This window comes from Doryrhamphus excisus, linkage group LG15 (genome assembly GCF_037039965.1).
Source record: "Doryrhamphus excisus strain RoL-2023G ecotype Guam linkage group LG15, RoL_Dexc_Guam_v1.1, whole genome shotgun sequence".
Lineage (NCBI taxonomy): Eukaryota > Metazoa > Chordata > Actinopteri > Syngnathiformes > Syngnathidae > Doryrhamphus > Doryrhamphus excisus.
Genome location: NC_136371.1, coordinates 16,139,318 through 16,161,511, shown reverse-complemented (window position 1 = coordinate 16,161,511; position 22,194 = coordinate 16,139,318). Strand labels below are relative to the sequence as shown.

The 22,194-nt window shown below is 28.9% G+C and overlaps 2 protein-coding genes across 3 annotated transcripts in view; both read left to right on the top strand.

Moving 5' to 3' along the window:
• The window catches only part of LOC131104194 (inositol polyphosphate-4-phosphatase type I A-like), a 37,726-nt gene extending 31,007 nt beyond the window's left edge, over positions 1–6,719 (top strand). For both annotated transcript variants that reach the window (XM_058051125.2, XM_058051123.2), the window contains one exon: positions 5,996–6,719. In XM_058051125.2, the coding sequence (XP_057907108.2) occupies positions 5,996–6,128 (133 nt within the window). In that variant the 3' untranslated portion in view covers positions 6,129–6,719. The remainder of the gene's footprint in view (positions 1–5,995) is intronic.
• A 7,243-nt stretch (positions 6,720–13,962) lies between these two features.
• On the top strand, positions 13,963–19,631 carry LOC131104371 (D-beta-hydroxybutyrate dehydrogenase, mitochondrial). The gene is made up of 4 exons (XM_058051465.2): positions 13,963–15,509; positions 17,034–17,186; positions 17,254–17,387; positions 19,003–19,631. Exons 1-4 carry the CDS (start codon positions 15,158–15,160, stop codon positions 19,366–19,368), a joined length of 1,005 nt encoding a protein of 334 aa, XP_057907448.2. The 5' UTR covers positions 13,963–15,157; the 3' UTR covers positions 19,369–19,631.
• The last annotated feature ends 2,563 nt before the right edge of the window (positions 19,632–22,194 follow it).

The window sequence follows — 22,194 nt, the reverse complement described above, 5'->3', positions numbered from 1 at the left end:
TTTTATGTCCACTCTATACTACTAAAATTATATTGTTTTTCTCATAATATTACCAGTTAATTTTCTAACAATTATTATTATTAGAATGTGACTTTTTTGGATTAATATTTTGGATTTATTTTTGTCATTATTTTTTATAAAATAATGACAGATTTTTTCTTGAATATGTCCACTCTATACTACTAAAATTTTTATTTTTATTTTTATTTTTATTTTTATTTTTATTTTTATTTTTATTTTTATTTTTATTTTTATTTTTATTTTTATTTTTATTTTTATTTTTATTTTTATTTTTATTTTTATTCATCATAATTTTTTATGTCCACTCTATACTACTAAAATTATATTGTTTTTTCTCATAATATTACCAGTTAATTCTCTAAAAATTATTATTATTAGAATGTGACTTTTTTTGTCTTAATATTTTGGATTTATTTTTGTACAATTACAGCTGTTTTTTTATTTCTGTTGTTTATTTCATTTTTCTTCTTGTAAGTGTTTTTGTTGTAAATATTTTGCCGTATTTTGATTTCATTCTCGTAAAAAAAACTTTTTCCGTTTTTTCCAACAATGTTGTTTCATTTTTTTTACAATTACAATTGATAGAATAATTAAATGAAACAATAATATTGTTTTCCATTCGCTGCCTATGGCTTTCCTTTTCTTTGTCGCACTTCCGCTTGGGAGATTTAAGGACGTAGAAAAGGCAGGAGAATATGTGAAATAATTTTAAGCCTTCTGCTGAATGAACATAACTTCTTCCAGCCAATAATAAGACCATAATAATAAGGAGCAGATCCTTGAACATGTTCAAGGATACCATCTTTGTTTTTCATGATGGTGGTGACAGTCAAACAGTGAAGACAAACTTTTTCCAGCTTGGGCCAAATATAATATAATATAAAGAAGTTCTATATGTTTCAAGGAAATATAATAATAAGAAGAATATTTTTTTTTAAAAATTGCAAGTTTATTTTTATTTTTATTTTTATTTTTATTTTTATTTTTATTTTTATTTTTATTTTTATTTTTATTTTTATTTTTATTTTTATTTTTATTTTTATTTTTATTTTTATTTATTTTTCATAAAATAATGACAGATTTTTTCTTGAATATGTCCACTCTATACTACTAAAATTATATTGTTTTTTCTCATGATATTACCAGTTAATTCTTTAAAAATTATTATTATTAGAATGTGACTTTTTTGTCTTAATATTTTGGATTTATTTTTGTACAATTACAGCTGTTTTTTTATTTTTGTTGTTTATTTTATTTTTCAGCTATTTCATTTTTCTTCTTATGAATGTTTTTGTTGTAAATATTTTGCCGTATTTTGACTTCATTCTCGTAAAAATAACTTTTTCCGTTTTTCCAACAATGTTGTTTCATTTGTTTTTTTTATAATATTAAACATTTTAAAATATAATTTTTTAATATTCCATATTTAAAATATTTATATTTAAAAATATTTAAAACACCCACTGTGTTCATCCATACTTGTAGCATGTAGCATGTTTTAAATTGACGTTTTTAATCAATTTACGGGAGTTGGTAACCACGAAACGTAACCCAAAGACCACCTTTATAGTATCAAAACCTGGTTATTAAAGGGGCCCCACCTTACATATGCAATTTTTCATATTCATGTTGCATGCAAATGGACGGGAACGATAACTTCATCACATCTTTTCATCGTTTTAGGAAGTCCATGTATTGCAACTAGGCTTTTTTTTTAAGTAGCAGCTAAGTTTTTTTTGTTTGCATGTCTGTCCATGGACTCCCCAAGGAAGGAGTCATTTTTGGGGGGAGCTAAAGACCTACCTCAAGGATATTGTTGTGACCAATCACAACAGAGTAGGCGTGATCAGGCAAGGAGGTTGCGTAATCTGAGCGTTTTGGCCAATAGAAGAAGAATGCAGATTTAGCCTCCACAACCCATTCATTCATTCATTCATTCAATGCTGGAGCCTATCCCAGCTGTCTTTGGGCGAGAGGCAATACTACGGCAAATACTGACAAGCACTTGGATACTTTGATTTGAAGTGACCTTAACGGGCCGTGCTGGGTTCAGAGTGGGTCCTGTTGTTGGATAGCGTTAGCTAAACCTCCGCTAACCTCATGTTTAGGTATCGAAATCACGACTGTAGCTTAGCACAAAGTCGTTACTAGCTTTTTACGTTTTTTCTTGTCTTCCAGTAGCGTGACTTTCATGCAAGGGGGGGTTGTTTTGATGACCTGTTTCAGTTCTTGTTGTAGACCAGGGGTTCTCAAGTGGTCTCAACCTGGGACCCACATGGTCATGGGGACGCACTTTTTATTCATTCATTCATTTTGTACCGCTTATCCTCACAAGGGTCGTGTGGGTGCTGGAGTCTATCACAGTACACCCTGAACTGATGGCCAGCCAATCACAGGGCACATATAGACAAACAACCATTCACACTCACATTCATACCTATGGACGATTTGGAGTCGCTAATTAACCTAGCATGTTTTTGGAATGTGGGAGGAAACCGGAGTACCCGGACGGGGAGAACATGCAAACTCCACACAGAGATGGCCGAGGGTGGAATTGAACCCTGGTCTCCTCGCTGTGAGGCCTGCGCAGTAACCACTCCAGCACCATGCAACCATATTTTTATCATTACAGTATAAAAAAAACTGTTTACGTCCTTGTATCAGAGCCCTCTAGCCATAAAATAACACCCCTATAGTCGCTGTTACTCTCCTACCAGCTAATATAGTAGACATTAGCCAGCCAATCACAGGGCACATATAGACAAACAACCATTCACACTCACATTCATACCTATGGACAATTTGGAGTCGCTAATTAACCTAGCATGTTTTTGGAATGTGGGAGGAAACCGGAGTACCCGGAGAAAACCCACGCATGCACAGGGAGAACATGCAAACTCCACGTAAAGATGCCTGAGGGTGGAATCGAACTCCAGTCTGAAGTCATTGTTATTCTTTTTGAGAATTATTTATATATATTTTTATTATTTTTATTTTTTATTTATATATATCATTATTAGAGTCCTTTAGACGTGAAATAACACCCCTATAGTCAACTTAAAAAAAAAAATTGGAACCAAAGCGAAGTTTTTAAAATTTTTTTTGTTTTTAATAAATGCGTTTTTTGGGTTGTTTTTTTTTTTTTTTGAAAACCTGATGCGGCCCAGTCCCACCCAGACCCGAGCTCCAGTGGCCCCCAAGTAAATTGAGTTTGAGACCCCTGCTTTAGAAAAACTCCAGTCACTTTAGTGTTTAAACGAAAGCAATGAAAATATTATAATAGCAAACCGTATGAAGTCATATTCCGTATATGGATTACAGCACTGATGATCCAACTGATATCAATAACTAATAGAAGCTGATATAGTTTTAATGTTTATTTTGAAGCTGCTGTCATACATGAACTGTGCTTCAATGCTTTTTATTTGAACATGCAGAATATGCATATAGAAGATATTGAGCTGAATTATGATGTTTGTGCAATAAAGATGTATGCACTGCTATGTAGGGGGAATGGCTCTTGTGTAAAAAAAAAAAAAAAAAAAAGGGTCAAGTATCTATGGTGACCGTTTTTTTTTTTTTTTGGACCCGCCACAGCTTTTTAAAATGTTATATATATATATATTCTTATTTTACTACTGTTTTTTTAATTAATAATAAAAAAGTAAAAAATTAATAAATACACAAAAAATAGATTTATTTATTTTTTATTTATTTTTTATGTATTTATTATTTAACGTTTTATTTTAAAGAATTCTAAAATAAGTTGTGAATCAGTCATTATTCAGCAATGTGCAATGACAATATCTATCTATTTTACTACTGTTTTTTTAATTAATAATAAAAAGGTAAAAAATTAATAAATATAACAAAAAATAGATTTATTTATTTTTAATTTATTTATTATTTAACGTTTTATTTTAAAGAATTCTAAAAATAAGTCATGAATCAGTCATTATTCAGCAATGTGCAGTGACAATATCTATCTATTTTACTACTGTTTTTTTAATTAATAATAAAAAGTAAAAAAATAGATTTATTTATTTTTAATTTATTTTTTATTAATTTATTATTTAACGTTTTATTTTAAAGAATTCTAAAATAAGTCATGAATCAGTCATTATTCAGCAATGTGCAATGACAATATCTATCTATTTTACTACTGTTTTTTTAATTAATAATAAAAAGTAAAAAATTAATAAATGTAACAAAAAATAGATTTATTTATTTTTAATTTATTTGTAATTTATTTATTATTTAACGTTTTATTTTAAAGAATTCTAAAATAAGTCATGAATCAGTCATTATTCAGCAATGTGCAATGACAATATCTATCTATTTTACTACTGTTTTTTAATTAATAATAAAAAGTGAAAAATTAATAAATATAACAAAAAATAGATTTATTTATTTTTAATTTATTTATTATTTAACGTTTTATTTTAAATAATTCTAAAATAAGTCATGAATCAGTTATTCAGCAATGTGCAATGACAATATCTATCTATTTTACTACTGTTTTTATTTAAATAAATTATAAATAAAAATATAAATATAACACAAAAAATAATGTGTTTTTTTTTTAAATAACATAAATCAATCATTATTCAGCACTGGTCTGCGGTGACCCATTTTTTTTGTGTTGACCTGCCACAACTTTTTAAAATGTTTTAATAATTCATTCATTCATTCATTTTTTTCAAAACAAATTCTTTAATTCATAATAAATAAATAAATCTAACAATCTAACAAAAATCAAAATGTAATAATGTTTTTTTTTATATAAAATAAGTCATAAATCAATCAGTATTCAGTGGCGGTCCACAGTTTTTTAAATATATATTTTTTTATTTTACTATGGTTTATTTAATTAATAGTAAATAAATAAATAAATGACAAAAAAAATTATGATAGTATCTAATAATTTTTTTTCATAAATCAATCATTATTCAGCAGTGGTCTGTGGTGACACATTTTAAAAAAAATGTTTAAATATTGTTCTCTGCATTATTATTATTAATATTATTATTATTTATCTTCTTTTGTGTCTGGTATTATACGGCAGCCAGGCCACAACTTTTTAAAATGTTTTAGTAATTCATTCATTCATTCATTTTTTTCACAATTTTTTTTCATAATAAATAAATGTAAATCTAACAAAAATGTAATTGTAATAATTTCATAATTTTAAATAATTTTTCATAAAATAAGTCATAAATCAATCAGTATTCAGTGGCAGTCCAGTTTTTAAATATATATTTTTTATTTTACTATGGTTTATTTATCTAATAGTAAATAAATAAATAAATAAATGACAAAAAAATTTATTATAGTGTCTAATTTAAAAAAAAAAATCATAAATCAATCAGTCTTTTGTGGTGGACCACCACAGTTTTTTTAAGCTTGCTAATATTTTCATTTCTTTTTTCTTTTACTGTTTTTTTTTATTTATTATAAATAAATAAGTAATAATAAATATAACACAAATAAAATTTACATTTTATTATATTACAAAATAATTAATAATAAATACAACACAAATAAAATTTACATTTTATTATATTACAAAATAATTAATAATAAATATAACACAAATAAAATTTACATTTTATTATATTACAAAATAATTAATAATAAATATAACACAAATAAAATTTACATTTTATTATATTACAAAATAATTAATAATTTAAAAATAATTAATAAATGACAATACAGCCAAAGTCAAGGCAACATATAAAAATATTTTTTCAATTAATCTTAAAATAATAGCAATAATAACAGGTAAGTGTAGAAAGACACATTTTCTAATGGAGTTCAGTTTTGTTAAGTTTTTGGAACTATGGAACTAGTCCTGTTGGCGTCCCCCGCACATAAAAGCCGGTTGTAAAAAAAAAAAAAAAAAAATCAATCCTTTCCTCAAAGCGCTAAAGTGATGGACTTGTGACTTGCCATGACTTTGTCGTCCCACCAGCGAAGGGTGCCGGCGCGAGAACACCGTGAAGAATGTGGGCTGCAGAAAATACGCCTTCAACTGCCTGCAACTCAAAGCCTTCCCGAGGCACTACCGGCCGCCCGATGGCACCTACGGAAAAGTGGAAACCTGAACCGGTCCCGCTGCTTCCACGGTAAAAGCGTTGAATCATAACTCATAAAACTCATTTGATTGCTCCCAAAAACGTTCACATTGTATATCATTGCAGATGCATAGATTGTTTCCTTATGGAATAATACTGCCTAGCATAACTGTTGACATTATGCTGCCATTTATATTCACTCCGCCCACTCATGTCCTTCATTTATTATCCACGGCGTGGAATTTTTTAACGTAGAATAACTGCCTTATTTTTTAATAATAGTGGAAATAATAAAAATAGAGGAAATAATCGAAGTTAAGTCAAGTTTATTTATATAGCCCAAAATCACAAAAGAGCCTCAAAGGGCTTAACAAGCAGGCAACAGTAGATGATAGACCAGGGGTGGGCAAACTACGGCCCGGGGGCCACATCCGGCCCGCCAAGTGTTTGAATACGGCCCGCCCAATCTTTCCAAAGTATTTCATTTAAACTCAACATACAACCTGGCATCATGGCCTTAGCCAACCTTTTGATGGTTTTATCGATTTCGTTTTTTGACATGGTCTGTTGTTTACAAAGTGCTCCTGAAAAAAGGGACACAAGCACATAATAATAATAATAATAATAATTATTATTATTATTATTATTATTATTATTATTATTTATTTTTATTATTAGAAATATTATGATTATTATAATTATTATATTAATGCTAATTATTATATTAATTATATATAATATTATTGTTATATTTGCATATTTTACATAATAATAATATAATAATAATTATTTTAATTTTATTGTAATTATTATAATATTTTATTATTTTAAAAATATTTAAATATAAATATAAAATAATAAATAATAATAACAGATTGCATGGCAATTTTACAGATACAATAATACCAGGTGGACTGTTACGTGTAAAATATATAGTACCCCCCCCCCCCCCCCCCCCCCCGTAAATTTGGTCATATCAATGCGGCCCGCGAGTCAAAAAGTTTGCCCACCCCTGGGCTATATAGTAGGGATATCCGAAATTGGCTTTTTTTCCGATATTTTCCAACTCTCAATTTCTGATATCAACCAATATGTGCAACGTAGTAGCATAACATTAGCAATACTCTTACAGTTGAGTACAGTTGTACTCAACTACCCCAATATGTATTACATATTTTATATAAGACTACATTTGTCTCTCTTGTGCCTTGATTTGTTATTTTTAGAAATTATTTATTTTGAGTCAAAGGCGCTATTTTATGCTAATGTGAATTATTACTACTATGTTGGCTCAATAAAGTTCTTATATTAACCATTTGAGAAGATCAAATACGTTGTTTTTGCTGCCTATATTATGTCTTATTTATGTCTCATTTTATTTTACGTCTACTATGTTGGATAATAGGCGTGTTAGGATGACCATAGGGGTGTTATCTCATGTCTAGAGGTCTCCAATAACGTTAAAGTATATTTACAAGGTTACACAGATCCGGTCTGGAACCGATTTACCCCGATCAATGAGGGTTTAATTTATAATAATAATAATATATATTACTCAATATTACTGTATTATAATATTACTGTAAAATAAACACTAATTCATTGTTAAAAAAGATATAAAGTCGTCCTTTATCGTAGTAAATTAATTCCAGCCCTAATCACGATATGTGAATTTCCGCAAAGTACAAAATACAAAACCAGTTTTTGATCTTCTAAATACGGTTTTAACATTATTAGAGTCCTTTAGACGTGAAATAACACCCCTATAGTCAACTGTACACTTCTATTACCCAATATGGTACACATAATAAGAGAAAATACGACATGGAAGACAGAAAATTGTTGTTCCATCTTCCAAATACACTTTTTAACATTATTAGAGCCCTCTAGACATGAAATAACACCCCTATAGTCAACTTTACACTTCTATTACCCAAGATGGTACACATAATAAGAGAAAATATGACATAGAAGACACAAAACTGTTGTTCCATCTTCCAAATACACTTTTTTCAACATTATTAGAGTCCTCTAGACGTGAACTAACACCCCTATAGTCAACTTTACACTTCTATTACCCAAAATAGTACACATAATAAGAGAAAATAAGACATAGAAGACAGGAAATCGTTGTTCCATCTTCCAAATACAAATTTTTTTAACATTATTAGAGTCCTCTAGACATGAAATAACACCCCTATATTTCTTATTTCCTGTTATTTTGTGTACTTTATTGTGTCAATGTGGCTATAGGGGTGCTACAGGGTTGTCTCTAATGGTAAAACCATATTTAGAAGGTCATAAAGAGGTTTTGGTCTAATTATTACAGTCGGGTCCGGAACTAATTATTAGTGATGAAGGAGGCTTTACTGTAATAATAATAAATGATAATAATAATAATAAATTCAGCAACCTGTCAGTTCCCAACAAAGTCTTTGGTAGGAGTTAATAGCTGTTAATAGTAGGAGTTAATAGCTGTTAATAGTAGAAGTAAATAGGTGTTAATAGTAGGAGTTAATAGCTGTTAATAGTAGGAGTTAATAGGTGTTAATATAGTAGGAGTTAATAGGTGTTAATATAGTAGGAGTTAATAGGTGTTAATAGTAGGAGTTAATAGGTGTTAATAGTAGGAGTTAATAGGTGTTAATAGTTGGAGTTAATAGGTGTTAATAGTAGGAGTTAATAGCTGTTAATAGTAGGAGTTAATAGGTGTTAATAGTTGGAGTTAATAGCTGTTAATAGTAGGAGTTAATAGCTGTTAATAGTAGGAGTTAATAGGTGTTAATATAGTAGGAGTTAATAGCTGTTAATAGTAAGTGTTAATAGCTGTAAATAGTAGGAGTTAGTAGCTGTTAATAGTAGGAGTTAATAGCTGTTAATAGTAGGAGTTAATAGCTGTTAATAGTAAGTGTTAATAGCTGTTAATAGTAGGAGTTAATAGCTGTTAATAGTAGGAGTTAATAGCTGTTAATAGTAAGTGTTAATAGCTTATAATAGTTGGAGTTAATAGCTGTTAATAGTTGGAGTTAATAGCTGTTAATAGTTGGAGTTAATAGCTGTTAATAGTTGGAGTTGATAGCTGTTAATAGTAGGAGTTAATAGCTGTTAATAGTAGGAGTTAATAGTAGGAGTTAATAGGTGTTAATAGTAGGAGTTAATAGGTGTTAATAGTAGGAGTTAATAGGTGTTAATAGTAGGAGTTAATAGCTGTTAATAGTAGGAGTTAATAGCTGTTAATAGTAGGAGTTAATAGCTGTTAATAGTAGGAGTTAATAGCTGTTAATAGTAGGAGTTAATAGCTGTTAATAGTAGGAGTTAATAGCTGTTAATAGTACTAGGAGTTAATAGCTGTTAATAGTACTAGGAGTTAATAGCTGTTAATAGTACTAGGAGTTAATAGCTGTTAACAGTAGGAGTTAATAGCTGTTAATAGTAGGAGTTAATAGGTGGGAAAGGGAAGAGGCTGATAATGAAATGCGATCCATAAATAAATATCACCTTATCCCAATAATGATATTAAATAACTTTTCATCCGGTGACGTTCCTTTCAGGAGAAAAACACCCAAATGCATCAAATCAATTAGAACAACTGTGATGAGGTTTGATGCCCGCCAGGCATTGGTTTTCTCCGAATAATTATATATCCTGACTGTAGACCAGGTTCCTCTTTCATAGGCTTTTCTATACACAATCAACGACATTTTCCAAAAAGTCTTGGTCGTTTGTCACAAGGGGGAGAGGGAGTGAAAGGTTCATGGTCTTATCAAACGTGGCTTTGATTCCTTCCTGGAGGAAAGATGGAATGGCTTTCATCATAGAACAATAAACAAAACAGGACGGTGAGGACATGACGGGTTTTTTTAGCCATTTGCGTCATTTCTTTTTGCTTGAAAAGTTGAATCCCATAAAGCATTTGATCTGTTCCATATATGGAGTTTTGGCCATAAGGACACAGCAGGGGTAATTAATTATTAATTAAATACAAATATTTATTTATAAAAATATTATTATTAAAAATCATTCATTAAGAAATATTAATTAATAAAATTTAGTATTTTATTATATAATAATAATAGTTATTATTGTTATTTTTAAATAATAATAATAATAATAATATTTATTATTATTATTAAATAATAATAATAATAGTTTTTATTATTATTATTATTATTTGCATTTTGTCTATGTACTGTTTGTAGGACAAAGGTGGGCCACAGACATTTTTTTTTATTTTCAAGTGGGCCCTGAGTTGAGTTGATAATAATAATAATTATTATTATTATTATTATTGTTATTATTATTCAATAATAATAATAATAATTATTATTATTATTATTTGCATTTTGTCTATGTACTGTTTATAGGACAAAGTTGGCCATGGACATTTTTTTGTAATTTTCAAGTGGGCCCTGATTGAGTTGATAATAATAATAATAAATAATAATAATAATAATATTATTATTATTATTATTATTTAATAATAATAATAGTTAGTATTATTATTATTTGCATTTTGTCTATGTACTGTTTATAGGACAAAGTTGGCCATGGACATTTTTTTGTAATTTTCAAGTGGGCCCTGATTGAGTTGATAATAATAATAATAAATAATAATAATAATAATACTATTATTATTATTATTATTTAATAGTAATAATAGTTAGTATTATTATTATTTGCATTTTGTCTATGTACTGTTTATAGGACAAAGGTGGGCCGCGGACATTTTTTTTCTTTTCAAGTGGGCCCTGAGTTGAGTTGATAATAATAATTATCATTATTATTATTACTATTATTATTGTTATTATTATTAAATAATAATAGTAATAAAAGTTATTATTATTATTTGCATTTTGTCTATGTACTGTTTATAGGACAAAGGTGGGCCACAGACATTTTTTTTATTTTCAAGTGGGCCCTAAGTTGAGTTGATAATAATAATAATAATTATTATTATTGTTATTATTATTAAATAATAATAATAATAGTTGTTATTATTATTATAATCAGTATTGTTATATTTAATAATTAATTAATTATTATTAATTATATTATTGAAATAATAATAAAAATAGTTAATAATAAATAATAATGAACAATAATAATATAATAATAATCATCGTAATTATGATTATATAATGTATAATAATTTATTATTATTATTATTATTTCAATAATATAATTAATAATAATTCATTAATTATTAAATATAACAATACTAATTATAATAATAACAACTATAATAAAATAGTTAATATTAAGTAATAATGAACAATAATAATATAATAATAATCATCGTAATTATGATTATATAATGTATAATAATTTATTATTATTATTATTATCATTATTATTATAACTGCATTCAAGACTGGCATAATGACCAGAGAGCTACGTTTCAATATTTTTTGTTGTGCAATAAATATTTTACTATCAAAATAATTTAAAAATAAAAATAATATTTGCAAAAATTAATCATATTTTTAATGACCTCTCATGGCCCACCTGCAGTACCACCACGGCCCACCAGGGGGCCGCGGCCCACACTTTGGGAATCACTGGGCAACATAATACATCCTGCATTGCTCCTCTGTAGTCCCTCGTTTACTCCGGTTAATTAAAATAAAAAAGTAAATAAAGTAAAGTAAATATGATATTAATTAGTCATCCCTCTTCACATCGTGGTTTCATTTTATTTGTCACGTTTTTTTTAAAAACTAATTTATAAAAAGTCAACCCGCAAACAAAAACTGACATTAGAGATTAAAACTAAGATTAACACATTAAATATGATGTGATTAATTAGTCATCCTGGTTTGATTTTTTTTTTGTCACGGTTTTTGTAAAATACATGAATTAATAAATAATGATGGTTTTGTGGTTAAATATGTTCTGTTTTTCGTCAAGAATATGCATATTTTTTGGCTCTTTAATATTCACAACTTTATTAAAATAACAAAACAAAAACAAAATGCATTTTTAAATAAAACTTTTTCATTATTAAGACGGGGGGGTGGAATCGAACTCCGGTCTCCTAGCTATGAGGTGTGTGCTCACCACTCTCCGCCATGTGTGTCAATGTGGATGTAGGGGTGCTACAGGGTTGTCTCTAATGGTAAAACCATATTTAGAAGGTCATAAACAGGTTTTGGTCTAATTATGACAATATTGCCTTCATAAATACGGAATCCCCTTCAAGACCCGAGGGTGGAATCGAACTCGGGTCACCTAGCTATGAGCTGTGTGCTAACCAATAACCACCATGTAGCTTCTTAATGTGTTATTTCCTGTTATTTTGTGTACTTTATTGTGTGCCAATGTGGCCATAGGGGTGCTACACGGTTGTCTCTAATAATAAAACCATATTTAGAAGGTCATAAACAGGTTTTGGTCTAATTATGACAATATTGCCTTCATAAATACGGAATCCCCTTCAAGACCCAAGGGTGGAATCGAACTCGGGTCACCTAGCTATGAGCTGTGTGCTAACCAATAACCACCATGCAGCCTTTTAATGTCTTATTTCCTGTTATTTTGTGTACTTTATTGTGTGCCAATGTGGCCATAGGGGTGCTACAGGGTTGTCTCTAATGGTAAAACCATATTTAGAAGGTCATGAACAGGTTTTGGTCTAATTATGACAATATTGCCTTCATAAATACGGAATCCCCTTCAAGACCCGAGGGTGGAATCGAACTCGGGTCACCTAGCTATGAGTTGTGTGCTAACCACTCACCACCATGCAGCCTTTTAATGTGTTATTTCCTGTTATTTTGTGTACTTTATTGTGTGTCAATGTGGCCATAGGGGTGCTACAGGGTTGTCTCTAATGGTAAAACCATATTTAGAAGGTCATAAAGAGGTTTTGGTCTAATTATGACAATATTGCCTTCATAAATACGGAATCCCCTTCAAGACCCGAGGGTGGAATCGAACTTGGGTCACCTAGCTATGAGTTGTGTGCTAACCACTCACCACCATGCAGCCTTTTAATGTGTTATTTCCTGTTATTTTGTGTACTTTATTGTGTGTCAATGTGGCCATAGGGGTGCTACAGGGTTGTCTCTAATGGTAAAACCATATTTAGAAGGTCATAAACAGGTTTTGGTCTAATTATGACAATATTGCATTCATAAATACGGAATCCCCTTCAAGACCCGAGGTTGGAATCGAACTCGGGTCACCTAGCTATGAGCTGTGTGCTAACCAATAACCACCATGCAGCCTCTTAATGTCTTATTTCCTGTTATTTTGTGTACTCTATTGTGTGTCAATGTGGCTATAGGGGTGCTACAGGGTTGTCTCTAATGGTAAAACCATATTTAGAAGGTCATAAAGAGGTTTTGGTCTAATTATGACAATATTGCCTTCATAAATACGGAATCCCCTTCAAGACCCGAGGGTGGAATCGAACTCGGGTCACCTAGCTATGAGCTGTGTGCTAACCAATAACCACCATGTAGCTTCTTAATGTGTTATTTCCTGTTATTTTGTGTACTTTATTGTGTGCCAATGTGGCCATAGGGGTGCTACACGGTTGTCTCTAATAATAAAACCATATTTAGAAGGTCATAAACAGGTTTTGGTCTAATTATGACAATATTGCCTTCATAAATACGGAATCCCCTTCAAGACCCAAGGGTGGAATCGAACTCGGGTCACCTAGCTATGAGCTGTGTGCTAACCAATAACCACCATGCAGCCTTTTAATGTCTTATTTCCTGTTATTTTGTGTACTTTATTGTGTGCCAATGTGGCCATAGGGGTGCTACAGGGTTGTCTCTAATGGTAAAACCATATTTAGAAGGTCATGAACAGGTTTTGGTCTAATTATGACAATATTGCCTTCATAAATACGGAATCCCCTTCAAGACCCGAGGGTGGAATCGAACTCGGGTCACCTAGCTATGAGTTGTGTGCTAACCACTCACCACCATGCAGCCTTTTAATGTGTTATTTCCTGTTATTTTGTGTACTTTATTGTGTGTCAATGTGGCCATAGGGGTGCTACAGGGTTGTCTCTAATGGTAAAACCATATTTAGAAGGTCATAAAGAGGTTTTGGTCTAATTATGACAATATTGCCTTCATAAATACGGAATCCCCTTCAAGACCCAAGGGTGGAATCGAACTCGGGTCACCTAGCTATGAGCTGTGTGCTAACCAATAACCACCATGCAGCCTCTTAATGTGTTATTTCCTGTTATTTTGTGTACTTTATTGTGTGCCAATGTGGCCATAGGGGTGCTACAGGGTTGTCTCTAAGGGTAAAACCATATTTAGAAGGTCATAAAGAGGTTTTGGTCTAATTATGACAATATTGCCTTCATAAATACGGAATCCCGATCAAGACCTGAGGGTGGAATCGAACTCGGGTCACCTAGCTATGAGCTGTGTGCTAACCAATAACCACCATGCAGCCTCTTAATGTGTTATTTCCTGTTATTTTGTGTACTTTATTGTGTGCCAATGTGGCCATAGGGGTGCTACAGGGTTGTCTCTAATGGTAAAACCATATTTAGAAGGTCATAAAGAGGTTTTGGTCTAATTATGACAATATTGCCTTCATAAATACGGAATCCGACTTCATGGAAATGGACTTATTACAGTCGGTCCGGATCTAATTATTAGTGATAAAGGAGGCTTTACTGTAATAATAATAAATGCTTTCATTTGACACCCATTACATGAAATCCCAATCCATTTTTTCCATGTAGGGAATAATGTGGATCGGATTGATGTGTTCCATACACCCACACATGCAACAAAAAATACATTTTCTAGAGATGAACGATGAATGTATGGAACTTATTGAAGCAGTTGCGTAAAAAAGGCCCGGGGTGTTATCCAGCAACGCATCGGGTGCTATATTCCCGGATCAATTCCGTATAACACTTCCAAAAATATGATATTGTCGGAAAAAGGCAAAAGGCAGAGAAAGGGAATGTGTTTAAATTGATCATCACATGCAAAGCTGAACAAATCGCCTCACACTTTGGTCTTATAAAGAGCCGTCAACGGGGTGGGGGGGCAAGCAGATGCGGACAAACCTCGGCAAACATGAACGCCACCTCGACGACCTTCCAGTTCCTCTGTATCGTCCCCGGCTTGGCTTTCCTGCTCCTTATTTTCACCAAGGTGTTCTCAAGGCGCCGGAGCTCCCCGGTGGACGGCCACGGCTGGGCCGTGCTCATCACAGGCTGCGACAGCGGCTTCGGATACGAGCTGGCTCGATGCTTGGACCACAAGGGCTTTGTGGTTTTTGCCGGTTGTTTGTTTCCGCAGGGGACCGGCGCCCAGAACCTGGCCAAACAGAGCTCCCATCGTTTGAAGCTGCTCAAGCTGGACGTCACCCGTGATGCGGACGTGCGGCAAGCCAAGGCCACCGTTCAGGAGAACCTGCCGGAGAAAGGTAATGGTTTGATTTCATTTGAACATGCATCAGATTACAATTGAATGCATCCCATAATCAGTTCCCAGTTCCACATGTCCAAAAGGAGTAGGAAGAAGCAAATCTTATTAAAATTTTATTTTATTTTATTTTATTTTATTTTATTTTATTTTATTTTATTTTATTTTATTTTATTTTATTTTATTTTATTTTATTTTATTTTATTTTATTTTATTTTAAATCCTACCCCTCCATCTGATACTTTTACAATCAGTAACTGTTACATTTGTTCACTTCCTAATATTTAATTTAATTTAATTTAATTTAATTTAATTTAATTTAATTTAATTTAATTTAATTTAATTTAATTTAATTTAATTTAATTTAATTTAATTTAATTTAATTTAATTTAATTTAATTTAATTTAATTTAATTTAATTTAATTTAATTTAATTTAATTTAATTTTTACTCTTCATCCTTGTATTTAGCAAACATCAACTGCTTGTATTGCTTCTTGAATTGGCTTATTTTATTTTCATTCATTTTTCTATGATATCTATATATATCAGTGATATATATAGCACATCATGACTGGTTAAAGACTCACATTTTATTATTTTTATTTTATTGTATTTTTTTATAAATCCTACCCCTCCATCTGGTACTTTTACAATCAGTAACTGTTACATTTGTTCACTTCCTAATAAAAAAAAATTATGTTATTTTATGTTATTTTATTTTATTTTATTTTATTTTATTTTATTTTATTTTATTTTATTTTATTTTATTTTATTTTTACTCTTCATCCTTGTATTGTATGTTATTTTTTTATAAATCCTACCCTTCCATCTGGTACTTTTACAATCAGTAACTGTTACATTTGTTCACTTCCTAATAAAAAAAAATTATGTTATTTTATGTTATTTTATTTTATTTTATTTTATTTTATTTTATTTTATTTTATTTTATTTTATTTTTACTCTTCATCCTTGTATTGTATGTTATTTTTTTATAAATCCTACCCTTCCATCTGGTACTTTTACAATCAGTAACTGTTACATTTGTTCACTTCCTAATATTTTATTTTATTTTATTTTATTTTATTTTATTTTATTTTATTTTATTTTATTTTATTTTATTTTATTTTATTTTATTTTATTTTATTTTATTTTATTTTATTTTTTACTTTTCATCCTTGTATTTAGCAAACATCAACTGCTTGTATTGTTTCTTGAATTGGCTCATCGTTGTGCATTGTTTGACTTCCTTACTCAATCCATTCCATAGTTTGATTCCACATACTGAAATGCTATGCTAACGCTAACGTAGTCCTAGCATAGAAGTGTTTCAAATGTAGTTCTTCTTCTGTTTGAAGATGAACTATATCAGCAAGTTGAAGTATTTGTGATTTTAGAAATAAGGAGTTAGTATGTTCTCTGTAGGCGGCATTATGAATTATCCTTACTGGCCTTTTTTGCAGTACATTTAGCCAGTGAAGATTGCTTTTATAGTTATTATTATAGTTATTGTTGTTTTGCTTTCAGGTCTGTGGGCTGTGGTGAACAACGCCGGTATTTCCGACTGGGCGGAGATCGAGTGGAACACGATCGAGGACTTCCGCCGCATGGTGGACATCAACCTGTTTGGCTGCATCAGGACCACTTTGGCTTTTCTGCCGTTGGTGCGGGCCGCTAAAGGTAATGCGGATGATGTCACCTTCGTGTTCTTTGTCACCGACCCCCCCCCCCCCTTTGACCTCCGCAGGTCGAGTGGTTTTCGTATCGAGCATCTTTTCTTTCTTCAACTGCCTGAACATGGGAAGTTACAGCGTCTCCAAGCGTGGACAGGAAGCCTTCGCCGACTGCTTGCGGGTGGAAATGGCCAGCTTTGGCGTCAAGGTAAAAGCGTCTCCGTCAGTCTAGCCCGGGGGGGGGGGGTTACAAATGCAGCAGGACAAGTGTGTGTCTGTGGAGAGAATGAGTGGAAATGGCTTAGGGCAGGGGTCTCAAACATGCGGGCCCGCAGGACACTAGTTTGAGGCCCCCGCCTTGATATGAAAGTTTAATGTTAGTGCGCCCCCCCCCCCACACGCAAGTTTGATATGGATGCTGTATGGTATCATGTACCCAGAAAAAATTATTACGTTTGATTCATGTTCATGTTAAAGGTTAAATAACTGTTAATAGTTATCCTCCCTATCCGTGTGGAAGTGGTAAGTTTTTGGCTATTTAAGTTGAAAGGAAATAACTTGAAGGCTACCGTTTAGGTCGCTAGCTCTCTAGTTTGCGAGTTAGCATGTGTCTCAAGACCCTGCAGTTGCGCAATATGTTGTAAATATTTAAATTTAAAAAAATTAAAATTAAAATTAAAATTAAAATTAAAATTAAAATTAAAATTAAAATTAAAATTAAAATTAAAATTAAAATTAAAATTAGTGTAGAAAAATAAAAAGTAAAAAAAGTTCTTGTAGATTAAATTACAAATTAAATTTTTTAATTTTAATTTGTAAATTAAAATTAAAATTAAAATTAAAATTAAAATTAAAATTAAAATTAAAATTAAAATTAAAATTAAAATTAAAATTAAAATTAAAATTAAAATTAAAATTAAAATTAAAATTAGTGTAGAAAAATAAAAAGTAAAAAAAATTCTTGTAGATTAAATTACAAATTAAAAATTTTAATTTTAATTTGTAAATTAAAATTACAATTACAATTAGTGTAGAAAATAACAGTAAAAAAGTTCTTGTAGATTAAATTACAAATTAAATTTTTTAATTTTAATTTGTACATTAAAATTAAAATTAAATTTAAAATTAGTGTAGAAAAATAAAAAAAAGTTCTTGTAAATTAAATTACAAATTAAAAATTTTTATTTTAATTTGTAAATTAAAATTAAAATTAAAATTAGTGTAGAAAAATAACAGTAAAAAAAGTTCTTGTAGATTAAATTACAAATTGTTTTTTTTAATTTTAATTTGAAAATTAAAATTAAAATTAAAATTAAAATTAAAATTAAAATTAAAATTAGTGTATAAACATAAAAAGTAAAAAAAAGTTCTTGTAGATTAAATTACAAATTAAAATTTTTCATCTGTAAATTAAAATTAAAATTAAAATTAAAATTAAAATTAAAATTAAAATTAAAATTAAAATTAAAATTAAAATTAAAATTAAAATTAAAATTAAAATTAAAATTAGTGTAGAAAAATAAAAAGTAAAAAAAAGTTCTTGTAGAAAATTGGAACCAAAGCGAAATTTAAAAAACTAATTAGTTTTTAATAAATGGGTTTTTTTTTTTTTTTTTTTTTTTTTGTAAAACCTGATGCGGCCCAGTCTCACCCAGACCCGAGTTCCAGTGGCCCCCAAGTAAATTGAGTTTGAGACCCCTGGCTTAGTGTGTTTACATAAGACCAATCAATTATTATTTTTACTTCACTGCATAATAAAAATGTAAGAATTTTTCCGTCTCGTTTTTTTGACTCTGTGCAAAAACGACGTTCCGTACTTCCAGGTGAGCATCATCCAACCTGGCAACTTCGGCCAAGCCACCAACATCGTGAAAATGAAGACCGTGTCAGATATCTGGCTGAAGTTCGACGAGGAACGCAAGCAAACGTTCAGCCAGGACTACATCAAGCTCGCCATCGAGTACTTCGTCTCCACGTGCAGGACGGGCTTCACCAACGCCGACAAGGTCATCAACGCCATGCTGCACGCCATCACCGCCCCCACCCCCCGTCGTAGATACATGGTGGTTTCGGCTAAGGATCGGGTTTTTTTCCAGCTTTACCCGTACTTGCCTACCGCTCTCACCGACGCCGTGTTTTCGCTCAGCTCCATGTACGCCACACGGAAGGAAATGCTCTATGTCAAGTAGGGAAGCGTTTTTTTTTTTATTTAAAAAAATGACAATATTGCCTTCATTTTTTTTTCTTTTTTTTTTCATTGCCTTTATTTTTTTTTTATTTCCAAAATGAAATATTTTGACTGATTTTTGGTCAAAATACTCTTACATGACATATAAATATATATATTTAATGTATCATTTTATATATTACAAATATGTCATCTCATTTTATAACAATTGAATGGATTTTTATTGATTTTTATCCCAAAAAAAGCATTTTTTTCATGTTATTCACCAAATTAAAATTAAAATTAAAATGTGTGTAGAAAAATAAAAAGTAAAAAAGTTCTTGTAGATTAAATTACAAATTAAAATTAAAATTTTTAATTTGTAAATTAAAATTTTTAATTTTAATTTGTAAATTAAAATTAAAATTAAAATTAAAATTAAAATGAGTGTAGAAAAATAAAAAGTAAAAAAAGTTCTTGTAGATTAAATTACAAATTAAAATTTTTAATTTTAAAATTATTTTTTTTAATTTTAACATTATTTTTTTTAGTATTAAAATTAAAATTAAAAATACCGTTACATGACATATAAATATATATATTTAATGTATCATTTTATATATTACAAATATGTCATCTCATTTTATAACAATTGAATGGATTTTTATTGATTTTTATCCCAAAAAAATCATTTTTTTCATGTTATTCACCAAAAGTGGCTCATAATTGATAAATTTGTGATGTTTATGCTGATACTAATATTATGTTTTTTTTCATCCGATGTCCTTGAATGCACCTTTTCTCTTTACTTCTTTACTGTTTTAGTGGTTTTCTATCTCTTCCTCCTTTGCCTTTAAACCATTGAATGTGATTATAGTTATTATGTATATGAATAAATAAAATTCACTTTTTAAAAATGTTTTTGTTTGCTTTTTTTTTTTAGCCATGGATCAGTTTACATTATCATTTATTAAAGGAAGAAATGGGTGTGAGACAGAAATATTTTATGACTTTATGAAATTTATTGCAAACAATTATTAAAGTGAAAGAGCTGAACAAAACTTGAAGATAACATCTTTTAAAAGCAAATTTGTGGATTTTTTTATTATGATTTTATTGTACTCAATATGATATGATACAGTGATGTGAAAAATGTGTTGCCCCTTTCTTGATTTCTTTGCATGTTTGTCGCATTTAAAATCATGCGACAAATGTAAATATTAGTCAATGACAACACAACTGAACACAAAATGCAGTTTTTAAATTATGAATTATTATTCTTTATTATGAAGGGAGGAAAAAAATATACATAGACTCCCTTTATTGTCATTGCACAATAACACAGCAGTGAAATTGCCGATGAAATGTCGTTGCCTGGCTCCCGTGTAATAATAAATAATAAATAATAAACAATAAATAATAAATAATAAATAATAAATAATAAATAATAAATAATAAATAATAAATAATAAATAATAAATAATAAATAATAAATAATAAATAATAAATAATAAATAATAAATAATAAATAATAAATAATAAATAATTGCTGGCCCTTTAAGGCTGGAGCTTTAAGGCTGGCCCTTAATAAATAATTAATAATTATTTATAATTAATAATACAATACAATAATAATTAATAACACAGCAGTGAAATTGCCGATGAAATGTCGTTGCCTGGCTCCCGTGTAATAATAAATAATAAATAATAAATAATAAATAATAAATAATAAATAATAAATAATAAATAATAAATAATAAATAATAAATAATAAATAATAAATAATAAATGATAAATAATAAATAATAAATAATAAATAATAAATAATAAATAATAAATAATAAATAATTGCTGGCCCTTTAAGGCTGGAGCTTTAAGGCTGGCCCTTAATAAATAATTAATAATTATTTATAATTAATAATACAATACAATAATAATTAATAACACAGCAGTGAAATTGCCGATGAAATGTTGTTGCCTGGCTCCCGTGTAATAATAAATAATAAATAATAAATAATAAATAATAAATAATAAATAATAAATAATAAATAATAAATAATAAATAATAAATAATAAATAATAAATAATAAATAATAAATAATAAATAATAAATAATAAATGGCCCTTTAAGGCCGGGGCTTTAAGGCTAGCTCTTTAAGGATGGCCCTTTAAGGCTGGAGCTTTAAGGCTAGCCCTTAATAAATAATAAATAATAAATAATAAATAATAAATAATAAATAATAAATAATAAATAATAAATAATAAATAATAAATAATAAATAATAAATAATAAATAATAAATAATAAATAATAAATAATAAATAATAAATAATTGCTGGCCCTTTAAGGCCGGGGCTTTAAGGCTATCCCTTAATAAATAATAAATAATAAATAATAAATAATAAATAATAAATAATAAATAATAAATAATAAATAATAAATAATAAATAATAAATAATAAATAATAAATAATAAATAATAAATAATTGCTGGCCCTTTAAGGCCGGGGCTTTAAGGCTATCCCTTAATAAATAATAAATAATAAATAATAAATAATAAATAATAAATAATAAATAATAAATAATAAATAATAAATAATAAATAATAAATAATAAATAATAAATAATAAATAATAAATAATAAATAATAAATAATTGCTGGCCCTTTAAGGCTGGAGCTTTAAGGCTAGCCCTTAATAAATAATAAATAATAAATAATAAATAATAAATAATAAATAATAAATAATAAATAATAAATAATAAATAATAAATAATAAATAATAAATAATAAATAATAAATAATAAATAATAAATAATAATGTGGAGAATAAATAGATTACATCCAATAT